The 15,260-nt window shown below is 39.9% G+C and overlaps 1 protein-coding gene across 7 annotated transcripts in view; it reads right to left on the bottom strand.

Annotated features, from left to right (window-relative positions):
- Positions 1–5,938: 5,938 nt before the first annotated feature.
- The window catches only part of elavl4 (ELAV like neuron-specific RNA binding protein 4), a gene marked incomplete at both ends in the record, with an annotated part of 69,027 nt that continues 59,705 nt past the window's right edge, over positions 5,939–15,260 (bottom strand). For 5 of the 7 annotated variants that reach the window (XM_083887950.1, XM_083887949.1, XM_083887951.1 and 2 more), the window contains 2 exons: positions 5,939–6,266; positions 9,431–9,469. In XM_083887950.1, the coding sequence (XP_083744076.1) occupies positions 5,939–6,266; positions 9,431–9,469 (367 nt within the window). Of the gene's footprint in view, positions 6,330–9,430; positions 9,470–15,260 lie in introns of all 7 variants that reach the window. The other 2 variants (XM_083887953.1, XM_083887955.1) reach the window with 2 other exon arrangements.

Below are 15,260 nucleotides of genomic sequence, written 5' to 3'. Positions count from 1 at the left end.
CGATCATTGGTAATTGGTTAAATGACTCAACCTTGGGGGGACAGTGGTGGTGCAAGGTGTCTTTCAACGAGAAGGTTGTGGGTTTGATTCCCTACATGTTGTTGTGTCCTCGGGGAAGACATTTAACCCCAAGTTTGCTCCCGACTGCTGTGTGGGCAGCATGTAGATGTGCTGTGTGAATGGGTGTGAATGGCAAAGCAGCTTTGAGTGGTCATCAAAACTAGAAAAGCGCCATTTAAATACAGATCATTTAGCATTTAACCCAGGAGTGTCAAACATATGGCCCGTGGGCCAGAACTGGCCCATCAGAGGGTCCAATCTGGCCCGCAGGATGAATTTCATTTATTCATCAATGTGTATATATCTTCCGGTAGAAAAGCGCCACTTTTGACTCACTATGGAGCAACACGTTCGCACATTGCTACTTGCTCTGATCTTCGTTTATTACATTCTCTGTATTGGCCATTTTTGGCAAAATATCCAATTTGAGATTGAGTCGCGGCTGCGTCTGGAGAACAATCTGCTGATGCGCTCGAGTCGGCGAAGACGTATAGCGCGTCATTTCAGGCAGAGGAGACGCGCTATTTTCATGAATGTGACGAAGATTGCTCCAAAGACCTGCAAGGTAGGCTGTGTCCATGGCATTTACTGCAGAATATGGTTTGGACCCTAGTTCGCGTTCTCACCAGAGGGACCGCACCATCTGAGTCTGACATTTGGTGCGGAGTCAAGCGGACCGAGACCACCTCTTTTTATCAAATTTTTTTATCAAATCAAGCGGTCTCGGTCCACTTGATTTGGTGCGGACCCGAGTGCGATTGATGCTTTCACACCAACGAAAATGAAACGAACTAGAGTTTTTGGTTCGAATGGATCGTTTGGTGCACACCAACTGCTGTTGGTGTGAAAGCGCCTTAAGTGTTTTGTCCCTTTTGTAGATACATTGTGATCTGTGCGTTGTCATGCACATGTGTAAGTGGTAAACTTAAGTGCAATTCTGTTCAAATTGCACTTATTTTCTCAAGGAATTACAGGTTGGATTTCAGACACTTCATAGAATGTAAAACAAAGGGAACCATTTGGAGTCCTTGTTGTTTACAGGGTATTATGCTAATATTTTACTGTCTGGCCCAATTGAGATCAAATTAACTAAAATGAGTTTGACACCCAAAAATACTGTCAGTTTCCTGCTAACTGAATTGACGAAGTGGCAATTTAAAAATCTACGATATAAATACCTACAACATATACTGAGTATATGCAAGATATTACAATCACTTTTCAGAAAGCTTGCTACTGAGACATTTTATTATACTGCCAAGATCTGCTGCCCTTATGACAGTCTGTGTGCACTTCCTGTTTTATTTTGAAATTACAGTTTGTGTCTACTTTTCACCCCTTTCCCACAAGCTCTCTGCTGCACTTGTGTGCACAGTTGTACTGTAGTGTATCCAACAATAATGAAGGTAAGGTGAATTCAGTGAAACCCATCAGGCCTATAGTATAAGGAACATGTGTGTGTGGGTAAAGTTAACTTGTTCCCATGTTTAATCCATCATGACAAGAGACGTCCAAGCTCTTAACACCTCATTTTATTGTCCCAACATTCAAAAGTACAAATAATTCAAACACAACAGTTTTATGAAAAAGAAAAAACAAACATTTACAGCAAGATTTTTATTTTGTTTCCAGTTTCAGAAATGACCTAAACTAGCAAGGATAACATGAAGTCATTCATCGCAGTAATTTGATTAATAATAATAATAATAATAAGAATAAAAATACTAATCATAATAATAATAATAATAATTTATAATTGATAAGTAATAACATAAGCAGGAGAGAGTAGAGAGAGCCGCGGTCATGGGGCCCTGTGAACATTTTTTCATCTTTTTTGTCTTTAAAGATTTTGTTTATAGATTTTTCAGATAGTAAACAAACACGTCTCAGGAGGAAAATGAAAACTGACAAGAGCCTAGTTCCTCTGTTCACCTTCCCTCCTCCACTACTGGCTGCATTGTTCCTACTGGCAGGCTGCCACTATAAGGCGCTACAGGGGATGGTGGGAGCCATAGAGGTTGGGCATAGAGCGAGGTGACACAGCCCCATGTTTCAAACACCCTGACATGCGTACACACACACACACGCGCGCACGCACACCTGGACACACGTTTTAAAGTTGTACACGCGCGCACATGCACTCAGGGAGGACACACATACTTTTATATATATATGTGCACAAAATAGACCCGAATGCACACACACGCACACACACACACGTACAATAACAAACACTTAACATATGTATATACTGCACATACACACCTCAAATGAACAAACAAATGGGAATAAAATGCACAACAAGTGTACAATTACATAAAAGAACATGCACACAGACATGCACGCTCACACAAGCACACGCACAAAGAAACAAATGAGCACACAGGGTCTAGGTGGAACACAGGCACGCATCGTAAGAGTTCAAAATTCATACAGTGTAGGAAATTAGTTCACACATCAGAACAACATTCTACTGGGGTCGTTGCATAATTCAAGCTCCCGGCGGAGGCGGGGAGCATGAAAGGGTCTGGTGGGTTGGTTTGTTGCCGTTCTGACATAAGAACGCTATGTTATTGGACGGCAGAGATGACGAGTGGATAATGGCGATGACGTCGGATGACCCGGCCAGTTAGATGACTGAGGTGTGAGAGAGAAGGGTGTAACTATGTGAGCATGCGTCTGAGTGTTTCAAATGCTCTCCACACACCTCCTTCATGTTTTCAAGTTTTAACAAACAAACAAAAGAAAATTCCAAATTCCTTATATTTATGCTTCTGGAACCATTCCCTTACCTTTCACCTTTCAAAATATATAATATATATCATTTTAGAGTATATAAAATATAGAATTGGTGCAATCCTTTTTCATACGTCCAGAGTTCTTCGTAAGTACAACAACTGCTTTAAATATCAGTTGGTGTGCAATGGTAACAATTTCTCATATTTTTTTTTCATTTTTTTTTTAAAGATTTGTTGGTATGTCATTTGAAAACATGATGAATATTTTTTAAAAATAAGTTTTGACTCTTGTTTTTGACCAACTTAGTCCAGTGCAATGAATGACCCTCAAACAACGACGGGCATTTGCTCCTTTTTAAAATGTCTTTGCCCAATCCTTCGAGAGTTGAATGTTATATAAAATGCTGACTGAAAACTGAAAACTATGCTTTCAGACCCACATTTTTGCATAAGGTTTCATCACAAAGCGGTAGTAAGTGGAGGGAGGGTGTGGACGGAGTGGCTTTTTAGAACTACACAAACTTATCACAGGTTATATTGAACCAGAACGACTGTTTATAACATTCTATTAAGACTAAACTTTATTGAAAAAGATCTAAAGATTCCATTTTAACAAGACAAGAAAAAAGCAATAGCAAATTTAACTATTAACTAGGTTATGCATAGCGAGTAACTGTTTCTAGTAATAAGGGAAGAGCGTCCCCCAACCCTCCAGACATTTTTTTCAGTTTTCTTGACTTTTAGATTTTTTTTATATTGTAATTTTGATATATTGGTACAAAGCACAAACGTACTAAAAGTTCTTTCAGTGCAGTGGACTACTGGAAGAGCCTCTCCACTAGTCGCTTTGTTCCCTTTTGCTCAGAAACGCCCCCTCCCTGTACCAGAATCACGCAAATACACGGACAATGAAACAAATAAATACATAAATACACAGATAAATAATCCATAATAATAAGAATAAGAATAAATAAATATATAAATACAAATAAATAGAAAAATAAATAGTTTTTAAAAAAGAAGGTCAAATAACTGTTAATGTAATTGTTATATTCTACGCTTTTGTTCGGTTTCTTTTGCCTCGGTAGTTAACTGAAAGTTAATCCAAATCTTTTTTTTTTTTTTCTCCACAAGCAACATGACAACAATTGAACAGTTTCCTCACAAGTTTTTCTAAGTAACTGAACCACCACTTCATAAGTTGTCATATGAAAAAGACAAGCTCAAACAAAAGAACAGTGACAACTCAGATAGTACAGTAGATATTGGAAAACAAATGTAGACTATATATATATTTATATATCATCTATTTGTACACAGCAAATAAAGACACAGTTGTCATAGATCCTCTTTAAGGAAACAAATATCTAGACTAACAGAACTAGCTAATCATCATTAAGTTTGACAAACGTTTCACGCTCAGCAAAGAACCTAAAAGTCAGCAAGCCAAACCAAAACAAAAGAAAATACAGAATTAAAAATTTGTTCAGTGATTCTTACAAGGCCCAAAGTCATTGATCTGGTTCTTCAGACGTCGTCTCACCAGTTTTTCGCGGGCCAACAATAAACAAATATTAAACAAAGAACAGCAGCTCAATTCAATGCCAACATCAAAGTATTTTTTTCTTTAAACAACACATAGAACAACAAACTTGGATATTTAAGATATGTGAATAATGTAGTATAGCACCTACTGTTGATCGCTAAAAGGAAGTTCTTTTCAAATGTTAAGTTCACCAACGCAGAGCGAATAAAATGATATAGATAATGTATAGTATGCTCTCTAAATGGATAGATGTGTATATATCTATTTACTGATATCCCATATTGACTGATGACGAAAAAGGAAAACAGGAAACAGGAAAACAAGTGGACAAAGGGTCTTCTTGCTTTGGGCTCTGGACTGTAAGGATGGTTAGGCCTTGGAAAGACCCCGTTCCCTTCCCTTTTGGGTATCGCTGTTGAATAATTACGCACTAGTACATATGTGAAAAATTACCAAAATCACCTGCCTCAGCTGCATCCCTTTTCACAAAACCGTCCATCTACAAAATCACAGCCAACTTTTAATTCCCCAAAAACAAACGACCTTTGATCCTATAAAGTACCACAGCAGAACGACAAGACAAGGTGGTGCCCCCTCCCTCCCGCCCCGGCCCTCCCTAGTTAGCCAGTCAAAATATTTTTCTCTTTTTTCAAATCCAGATTCTTGTAAAAATTCTTCAATAATTATTATTTTACTTATCATTTATAAAAATAGATCTTTATCTTTATTTTTATCTTTTTTCTAAACGCATTTTTTTTTTTTTTCAAGCAAAGAGATCTTCTCTTTGGTAACAATGTCATTTTTTTTTTTTCTTAAATTACTGAACGTGTCATCAGGAAAGCTAACCCATCCCCTCCCTCGCCCCATCTCCCTGAACCCCTGTGAGGAAAGACATGTTTTGTTTGCGATATACAAAACAAAAACAATGTTAGAAATAGTTTTTTTCTTTTTCTTTTCTAAATAAGAGTTACTGGGACTTGTGAAATCCCGTCTTTAATCGAGTAGGGGAAGTTTGTAATACACACTAAAAATTAATGAATGGTTCACCAATTAAAAAAGAGCCCCTTCCCTTTCAATGACAGGAAGGTATATAATACTAACGACAGTGGATCCGGATTTACAAAAGAAAAACAAATCCTGAATCAAGACAGAGAAAAGGCTTCAATCTAAAAAGGACATTCTCTTCTCTGAAATAAGGGGATACAGGGATTTGCTACGGTTTACACGGAAGAGAAAATCATTTTAACAACCACAACAAACAGAAAGAATATACAACAAAGAGAAGCCAGCATTATCACAGGAGCTTCCAAAAACGTATGAACATTTTCATAATTTCATTTTTGTAATACTTAGGCAACATTGGCTTATAGGTCCAAAGTTATAATATAAGCCATTTCTAGTTCAATTTGTTTGATGGTTTGTTGGTTGCTTTGTGTTCCAGTTGGAGTTTGAGTTTGCTGTGTTGGATGGCTGTAGTACGGTGGTCGTGGTGGTGACTGAAGGGGCTAAGGGACAGGTGGAGGTGAGGGGGGAGGTTGCGAGCAATTTTGGAGCAGACAAAGTTGCGGGGCAACTGCTTCTTACGTGTCAGAGTTCAGGATTTGTGTGTCTTGTTAGTCTTGAAGGAGACTTGCAGGACGCGGTCACCCAACCTGTAGCCGTTGAGACTGGCGATGGCCATGGCCGCCTCGTCGTAATTCGTCATGGTGACGAAGCCGAAGCCTTTGCACTTGTTGGTGTTGAAGTCGCGGATCACCTTGACGTTGTTGACGGCGCCGAACGGCCCGAACAGCTGCCACAGCACGCTCTCGTCAGAATCTGGGGACAGGTTATACACGAAGATGCACCAACCGGTGCCCGTGTGCCCAGGGATGTTCATGCCCACCAGGCTGGTCATGCTGTCAATGGTGATGGGAGAAAACCTGAGTGTAGGAGGAGAGCGGGGGTGGGGGGAAATGGAAGGAGAGAGGGGGGAAAAAAGAGAAAGAAAGGCACGTTTTAGTTGAACAGTTTAAGAACAATAAACTAAAACTCAATGTCTGTATCTCAGACACACGAAATGGCCATAAAAGTGTAAAAACCTTTCTCAATCTTGCTTTTACCTCACAGATATTTTCTTTCTGACAGCTTAATTTAGCAACAGAACACTTACAGATATAAAAGCTTACCACGGACATGACAAACTACTTTCTACAGCCACGCGAAATAAGACTCGGGGCTTAATCGGCGAAATACGCTGGTCACCAATCGCAAAAAGGCACTTTTCTCCAAGAGCATGCAGATAAATTTGGGTCCATATGTGTGGATGTTTAATGTAAGTACACATATTTAAATGCACGAGTCTGTACTGTACCACTAATGTCTCCCTGAGCTAATCATGCCTCCTGAACTCTGAAAAGCCTCCTGACAGCAGTGACGACAGCGCTGCACGCGAGGCTATTTCTGCTGGAGGAGCCGCTGATGAAAGTTCTCTCTTTGTGTCCTTGAGTGGCTCCTTCAGGAGCTAAATGGCAGGAAGTCGCTGAATTAAACCGTCGCTCGAAATTAATCAAAGATCATGCACCAGCCTGCTAAATCTGTTCTTATTCGCCTCATAATCTCCTCTTTTTTCATGTGATGCAAGAGATTTGAATCCTCAGTTGACTTCACTTAATTGCCTTTCAGTTTAAAGGAAAGGGAAAGCAGAGAAAAAAAAACAACGCACCCCACTTTTTTATAAAAAAGGTAAATGAGATAAAAAGGTTCATTTCTTATACCACCTCCCTCCAAGAAATGACGATAGGCATTATTGGGTGTGCTTTAATTGAGATTTCCCCTTTGTTGCAGCTTCCTCTCTTAAGGAAAGGAAGGGAAGAGGGAACAAACTAAAGGGAAAATATAAGCACTTTACAGCTCAGTGGCATTCATGTTTTTTCTCCCACTCCTCCTGCGAACTGCAGATTGCTCTGCTCTGTTCTATTCCACAGCTCATGGCACTGATCGATTAGAACAGCTCGCTGTTTGCTTACTTATGGTTGCACTCTCTCCCAACAACTGTATGTCTGACCATCACTACAGCCTTACTGCAGAGTCTGCTTCTGGATTTTCTTCTTGGTGTGGACAATAAAAACACATAGGGTGGTCATTTAATCTACTGTAAAGTGTCTGCTGCACTGATTACACTTGATTACATACACTGAATAACCATAGCAGCATGAGAGAGTGATTACAGTACTTCAGCCTCTGCCTTTAATGTTGTGGCTGATTGTTTTACAGTTTATTCCAACCCACTACAGAATAAGCTTTACATCACATTTCTAATGTTTCCCACTGTTTAAATAAGCTAATGCATTTACACAGATCTGCAACGTTTGAACTAGTCACTTATTTTAAAGCTGCAGTGTGTAACTTTTTGTTGCTGTTACTAATGTTATTATTCTCTAGCCTCTAATCACATCATTTGTGCGTCATGTCTTTAATCTGAAAAAGGGCTCTGTCAAACAATACTATCAGACCTGACTGAAGGAGACAGTGTTGTGTGGGGCTGAGGATTAACCTTGTGCAAACTCGTATGACACTGGTTTGAATGGACATTTGTCTATGTTTTAAAAATTACACACTGCAGTTTTAATTTTTGTGTCAGATCAGTGGAAAGCGATCTCTGCAGCAATCTGCATCCATGTGGCCTCAGTGTCTCGTTGAGATGTTTCTCCAGCATTAAGTAGGAGGAGGCTTTGTTGCTGACACGCTGGGCTCTGTTTAACTCGCCTACTGGGCTCGATTTGTATGCAAAAGCTGTGAGGATGTTTTAGAGTGTGACAGTTTGGAGGCTATCTACCACTGCCACTGCGAGAACAAGGTGATTAATGTTCCTATATCCGGTGTAGTCCTGTGGCTGAGTGTGTGTTGACTATGTGAGCCAACCCATCAACGTGGGACCAAACACTAACCAGTGTTACAGATGAGACTAGGGGTTGCATAGCAACAGAGTAGCTGACCAGATATCTATACTGTCCTCTCTAAATCCAACCATTTCCAACACCCTTCTTCTCTTTCTTTTCATGTAATGAACTCAGATTACTGGAAAACCACCTCTGACTTGATGACACGCAGGATGGTTGCATGAGACGATCTCACAAGGCACAGTGCTCACTGCTAACCCTGTGAGTTTTAATGCATCACCACCAATGTGCTCTACCTCGATTCTGAATTCTCTTAGAGGCTGTTTCTCATGAGCTAAAACTATATTCGTGTGTGAGAAGTTAACGCTGGCTTCTGATTGTTTTTCCCTATACCCACAACATGCAGGATGCCACCGTCGATACATGAAACATCTTTCAGCACAGTGGCTGCTGCGCTGGGTTATGCAACACCTATGTCAGCAAGAAAAGCAAAATGAAACATGGAGGCGATAGGAAAGAGTTTGAGCAGAGCAGAGCCAAAGCTGGAACTTTGTGCACTGAAACAGCATTTCCTGTTTCCAGCAGGGATCCAGGTTCATCCAGCCTCATCCCACCTCGAAGTCGAACACTATTTTTAGCATTTAGTAGTAGAAATAATATAATTTTGTCACCTCGTGTACAGACATAGACCAATTGCAGAGGGGAGTGTGCACATGTATGACTGTGGATGAATGTTATTCTAATAATGTGTTATAATTCAAATCTTGAACAGACTGTAGCTGTAGCGTGACGAGGCAGGAGAACCTGAATCCAGTAGAAAACAACACACCTAGGATGAGAAGTTTTACACCAGATAACAAAATCCATTCAGTACACAGAAACAACACCAGCACTTGTAATAATCAAAATAAAGCAAATTCATCACCACTGAAAAACATAGACTGCTGGTTTGGCCTTTTTTTTTCACACTTGCTTGATAGGGGTTTAAAACCAACTCAAGCTCACGAGAAGAACGAAAACAAACAAAATCAAAGAACCAAAAATGCAGCTGACCTTCAACGAATTGTCAAACGCAAAGTGACTGCAAAAATACAGAAGAAATATAAACTAAAAAAAAGAAAAAAAAGAAGAAAACTGAAAAAAAAGGATATAGAAAAATCATTGAGTCAACATGGACATCTGGCATTGGGTGAAGTTTTAATTACCTCTTTACGCCATAGGCCATATTAAGCAAATTGTCCAGCCTGTAAAGAGAAGGAGGGTTCTGGGGTTAATGGTGGGCAGATGGTCGACTCACTCAATGGAACTAATGTTAAGTCCCTTTTGGAACTGCATGGTCCTCCTCACTCAAGAACAAACAAACCCATCTAGAGTTGGCCCATTACACTGAGGAGCCCCACCAGAAAATGCTATCATCAGTCAATAAATCTACTGTACCTTCAGCACCTGCTGCACCATTTCATAGCTTTCATTGACGCTCTGCCATAGATAATACTAGAGCAAAGTGCTATTCACACATTATCGTTATTGAAGGTGCAATGGTTTGATTGTTATACAAGACTACAGCAGTGGACGTGGTCACAGTTCAGTATTATAGTCACATGCAGATGCACTGATGTTGGCAGGGCTGGAGCATAGCATGACACGTGGCTATACCAAGGTAGTAGGTTTGCCGTGGCGCTGTGCAATGGCAAACTATCGCCTTACTTCAGGAAACTGCATGTGAGTATCCTTCCAAATTAGGCCACCACTCTGATGGTTTGCTAACAGATTGGGGGTGGGGTTAATGAAAATTCATCTACACTGACTATGGTCTTTAATTTGTGTTAACTCATTTGCGAGTACCGGAGACGACGCGGCGCGATCCGAGAGTTCTGTCAGTGTAATGGTTTGGAATTTGAATGATGGTGAGTGAGAGAGGTGATGATGCTCAGTGTGGCGGTAGAGCAACCAAAATCACAAGTGAACATTAAACTAGCCATGAAATTGTGAATGGGGTCGATTGTGTAACTGTTCACAGGTCAAGTGGAATGGCTGAGTAAGAGCTTGTCCTCGAAGGTTCATTTTTAGGAAATGTTCTGGTGTCATAATAATTTCTGTGCCTGTGAGCTACGGGCTCTGCAGTCAAGCTGGGTTAACTACACTGTGTGTGTGTGTGTGTGTGTGTGTGTGTGTGTTTATGAGACAGGCTACTGAAACCTGAGTGCTGCATGAAATGTTGTCCCTCTTGGATGGATGCAGTCTGCTTGGTGACTCAATGACCTTCATTCCTCACTTGGGTCTGGCCTGTCTCATGTCTTATTAACTCCTCTGGCCTAATGGACACAGGCCACGGCTTATTGAGTAACAGCTGGCTGCTGACGCGTCGCTCCGCTGAAAACACTATAAACTATGTTACGTTGACTCAAACATTACGCTTGTTTTTCCTCGTGTCCTTCAGTTAACAAGTCATTGGTTTCTTGCGGCGAGACTGCGTCACAGAATTTACTGGTTAATGAAAACTTTTAAATGGGAATTCAACTTTTACTGAAAATGTAATTGTCTTTAAGGAAACCAATATTCTTATATTCTACTAATAGCATGATTTCTTTATTTGATATAGACTCTTTATCTGATTGTCATTAGTTTGTAATTAAGGGAATAACATTTTTTTGTCAAATATTAGCAATAATTACTGTTATTTGCTGTATATTAATCCTCACTTAATTAATCATTCCTCTTCACTGCATTACATTACACATTAGACACGACATTTTAGTAGTTTTCTAATCATGGATAATTTAACAACAATATGAGATGTCACATACAGTAATTCTAGTGAAACATAAATTAAAAATCCTGCAGAAAAGTTGGATTTGAGTATCAGGACTGCCATAACCTGTGTTTTAAAAACATTATTTTAAGACTGGTTCAAACACTTTTAACCAAAAATCTAAAAATATCACTCTGATGTCATACTGTGATCACACTGAGGTCGACAGAATTGATCGATGTCGATGTTTCATTTACTTCTGACGTTTTTTTTTGTTTTTTTTAAGAACACTACTACCCACTCTTACAGTTTCACAGAGTGTCTGCATCGTCGCGCTTTCCTGCTGCATCCTCTTTAACGATACCACAAAGTCCAAAAAGTACGAAAGGCACAAAAACAAAGGAACAAAAAAAAAAGTCGAGAAAATGCTATGCGGAATCATTAAAGCAGTAATTGGCCCATTAGGTCGGAAGGGAACACGCCGACTGCTTTGTGGGTAAATGAGTCAATTGGAGAGGAGGCTCAGAGGAGAGTCGCTCCAGGCCCAGAAGCACTAAGACATCTGCTGGCTGCCGCGCCGCTGGGCTACAACAAAACAACCTGCTGCTAACACACTCTTCTCTCTCAGCTATTCCCCGTCCCTACACTCTCATACACATGTACGAATGCACACTGATTCAAGCTCACCACACAGACACTGTGCCAGCTTTTCACACTGCCTCTCCAAGCTCAGTATAAACAAAAGAGCTTTTGTATTTTCTCTCAATGCATGTAAATGGAAAAATGGCTGTTTTTTTTGTGTGTTGTTTTTGTCTTTTTTAAAACAAAAAGAAAAAAATCAGTTTAATTAAAATTGGCTCCTGCCCTGGATATAATAAGACTAATTTGCTAATTAGTGCCTTTAGTTAACAACAGAGGATCGGAAATGAGTGGGGATCTATTTGGCGTATTGTGCTTCAGCTGATTATGTTTGCCGTCTTGGAAATGGACCATATAAGCATGTTATACATTAACATGTTTCACTGCACGTGATTTAGGACGAATGTGATTACAAGTATTGGATTAGTTGGTTGGATTTTATCATTCGTGCCTTTTTTTTTATTGGACACAGTAAATGTGATTAAAAGTGTAAAAAAGGGGAGCGCGCTCATATTGGACGCATTTCTAACTTTGAAAGTGTTGCAGTTTTAGTGTGTGGCTTGGGAGCAGAGAGCAGGAGCAAAGGGACACAGTGTGGTAGTGTCCTGTGGTTGTGCATTGTGATGAGAAGCAACAGCTCTCCTGCGGAGCCCGTAAATTGGCTCGGCGTATCACGGACACACAGCCACGCTACATCGCTCAGGTGTCACACCAGGGAAGCTGCTCCAGAAGAAAAATACCTTCCAAGCTCTGACTTTGATGGAGAGTAAACAGCACAACTGGCTTAATCTTATTGAAAAAGAGAGGAAATTGTGTAAGTGCACCGCGCTGTCTCTCAAACATTCGTGTTGAGTTGGATGATGGCGCATAAAATCACACACCTGGTTTTTGTCCTGGTTTTGTGGCGATGGTGAAATGTAACATGGCACCGAGGAACAAACCCAAAATATCGTAAGCTTTATGGAACATTTAGATTAAAAAAAGGACTAATTGAGTCATTAGTGGGCGACAGGAAATGAACAGATAGGATACCACATATATATATATATATACATTTTTTGTGGGACCTATTACGTTAGAATATTGTAAATTATGTCTCATATCAGACAAACTGTGACCCTGTCTTTATGTGTGGAAAATAACAGAATAATAGTAAGAGAGGTCAACTGATAGCTGATATCAGATTAATCAGCCAATCACTCTTCGAGAAAAAAAAAAAAAAGTTAAAAAGTTATCAGTGTCGCAGTATTTCAAGAAAATATTTCTTACAATATTAATGCAAACATAATAATGTTTACTGAATGAAAGCATTGAAAAACGAATTCTTCTTCTACAATGACCTAATGTAATTAGCAGTGCGTCTATTACAACAGGGTGGCAGCGGCAGCAAGCTTTTAAAGAGTGAACCGCATGTGTGTTTGCTGAAATAATGAAAAGCTCCTTAAATGCATCAGTAACAAGCTTCTGGTTAGTGCACTGTGTGTTTGTAGAAGTGATGAAATTTACGAGGGTCATTAAATGCACCTCTAAGGTGAACAGGCTGATGATTCCACATCCATAACACGAGCTCTCTCATGCACCGGATCTTTTAGCACTGATCTGCCTTGTCTCACGATGTCTTTAAACGGTTGTTGTTGTTATTATTCATTGGAAGAAAATCATGTATTGAATCCACACCATAATTTGTGCTACGGCTGTGGAGCCTCCATGCAGAGAAGCCACCACGCAATGGGAAGATTAGTAAAATATAAGATATCCTGTCAGAGGTGATTAATGAGCTAAATGTATGAATTAGTCGACCTGTGACCTGTATCAATATGATCATGTGATGTAGAAGAAGACCTTCAAGGTCAGAAAAAAATCAAATGACAAAAGCAAATTAAGTTTGTCTTGTGTAACTAAACAATATTTATGTCCAAGCAAATGTTTTTGCCCAGGCATCAGATGGAATATTCTGGGATGTGTTGGGTTGATAGCAGCATGATGAAATGAGGGTAAATACAGAGTTGCAAATGACAGAACCCCACAGTCTCTTAGGAACAGCTCCTCTCTGATCTGGGTGGACACGTACACAGGGCTCACAGGGCCTGATTTACTGACCTAAGCACCAGGTGCACAGCTCTCACCTGTTGTCTCAAAAGGGGATATTTCAGTTGGGTCCTCAATGTTTACAGGAGAGACATCGCTGTGACTCATGCTCTCGATGTGTGGGTGTTAACATCCCGTGTTCAAATAGTGGAAATTGCTTTTGGTGAAATGACGCCTGTTGTAGGGAACAGATCTGTTTCCTTGATCAAATACATTTAGCGTCACGTTAACCAAGAGTCATTTCCAATGAGTTTAAGACTGATGACACATAATATGGGTAATTTTACACCATGTTTTTCATTTAATTACACACAACACACAATGACGTGACTTGTTTCAGGATTTATATGATTACAAGAAGCTTAGCTTGGACAAATGATCTGATTCTCAACCATTCTTAATGTCACCGTGTCATAGGCACTTTGTTTCGTTTTGTTTCGTCAGAATGTCAATTTGGAGTAGATATAGTGATATAGGAGCAGCAGGTTGTGGGAAGTTTTCCACTCAAAATCCCTACTTTAAGTGTGTTATTAGTGGTCTTCTAAATTATTTCCAACACAGAAACAAAAAGACCACTTGCGTGGATAATGTAACAATGACATAAGCTGATGGTATAGTTGCCAGGTTTTTAAAACTAAATTTCTAAAACATCATGTCTTTTGCATAGTGCTGGGCACTAGATCAACGCATGTTATCGCACGGCGCGTTTCCATGCCGACAGACCAGAAAAAGACGCGTGTGACGTCATGTTTACGTGCCCCGACACTGGAGTCCAGGCACCGTTTAGCAGTTGGCTCCGTTAGCTGCATTAGCTCCTTTAGCGCCGTTAACTCGCCTACAGTCGAACTGGAGCGGTCTGTTTATTAAACGAAAAGAGCAGCACTACAAATAACCAGCGTACCTGTGTACTGAGTATGTGTGCCTCTGTTTTTAAAGTTTAGCGTTACTTTAGAGACTCATTTTAACAATCAGGAGTCACGTAAACTTGACGGCACGCACGTCTTTTTTCCGGTCAGTCGTCATGGAAACGATTCATGCATTAACGTTGATGCCGTTAACCGCCGCTATCGCTTTAACACGCCCAGCACTACTTTTGCATCTGTTGTTGGTTGACAACAGTTAGAGCTGCAATTTAGAGCAAAGCGTTTCCTTGCTGCAGTTATGAATAAAACACAGCACCGTACTTAGCCAAACGCTAACAGCTGTTCAAATGTACAGCTTTTGTTCACCTTTGAACACGTAATCTACAGTTTATAATTTACAGTTTATAAGCTTGGAATCAGATGATTCATTTTAGGGAGTCTATGTCCATGAATATCTCAAAAGAGCCCAAATGGTAATTTTACATTTCCTGTAAAAAATGAATTCAGCTCCACAAAGGCAACACACAAACATATGTAAATTTGCTTTAATTTCCCTGATCAACAGTTTTCTGTGCATAAAGCAGTTGAAAACCACAATAAATGTTCTCTTTAACTTTTTATCATGCTCTTCTCATCTTTTTGGCCATATTGCTCATATTGAATGTTCGGTGGCAATTTACCGTCGAGCAGGAC

The sequence above is a fragment of the Microchirus variegatus genome (genome assembly GCF_963457635.1).
Source record: "Microchirus variegatus genome assembly, chromosome: 4".
Taxonomy (NCBI): Eukaryota; Metazoa; Chordata; class Actinopteri; order Pleuronectiformes; family Soleidae; genus Microchirus; species Microchirus variegatus.
This window is presented reverse-complemented; position numbering and strand designations above follow the sequence as displayed.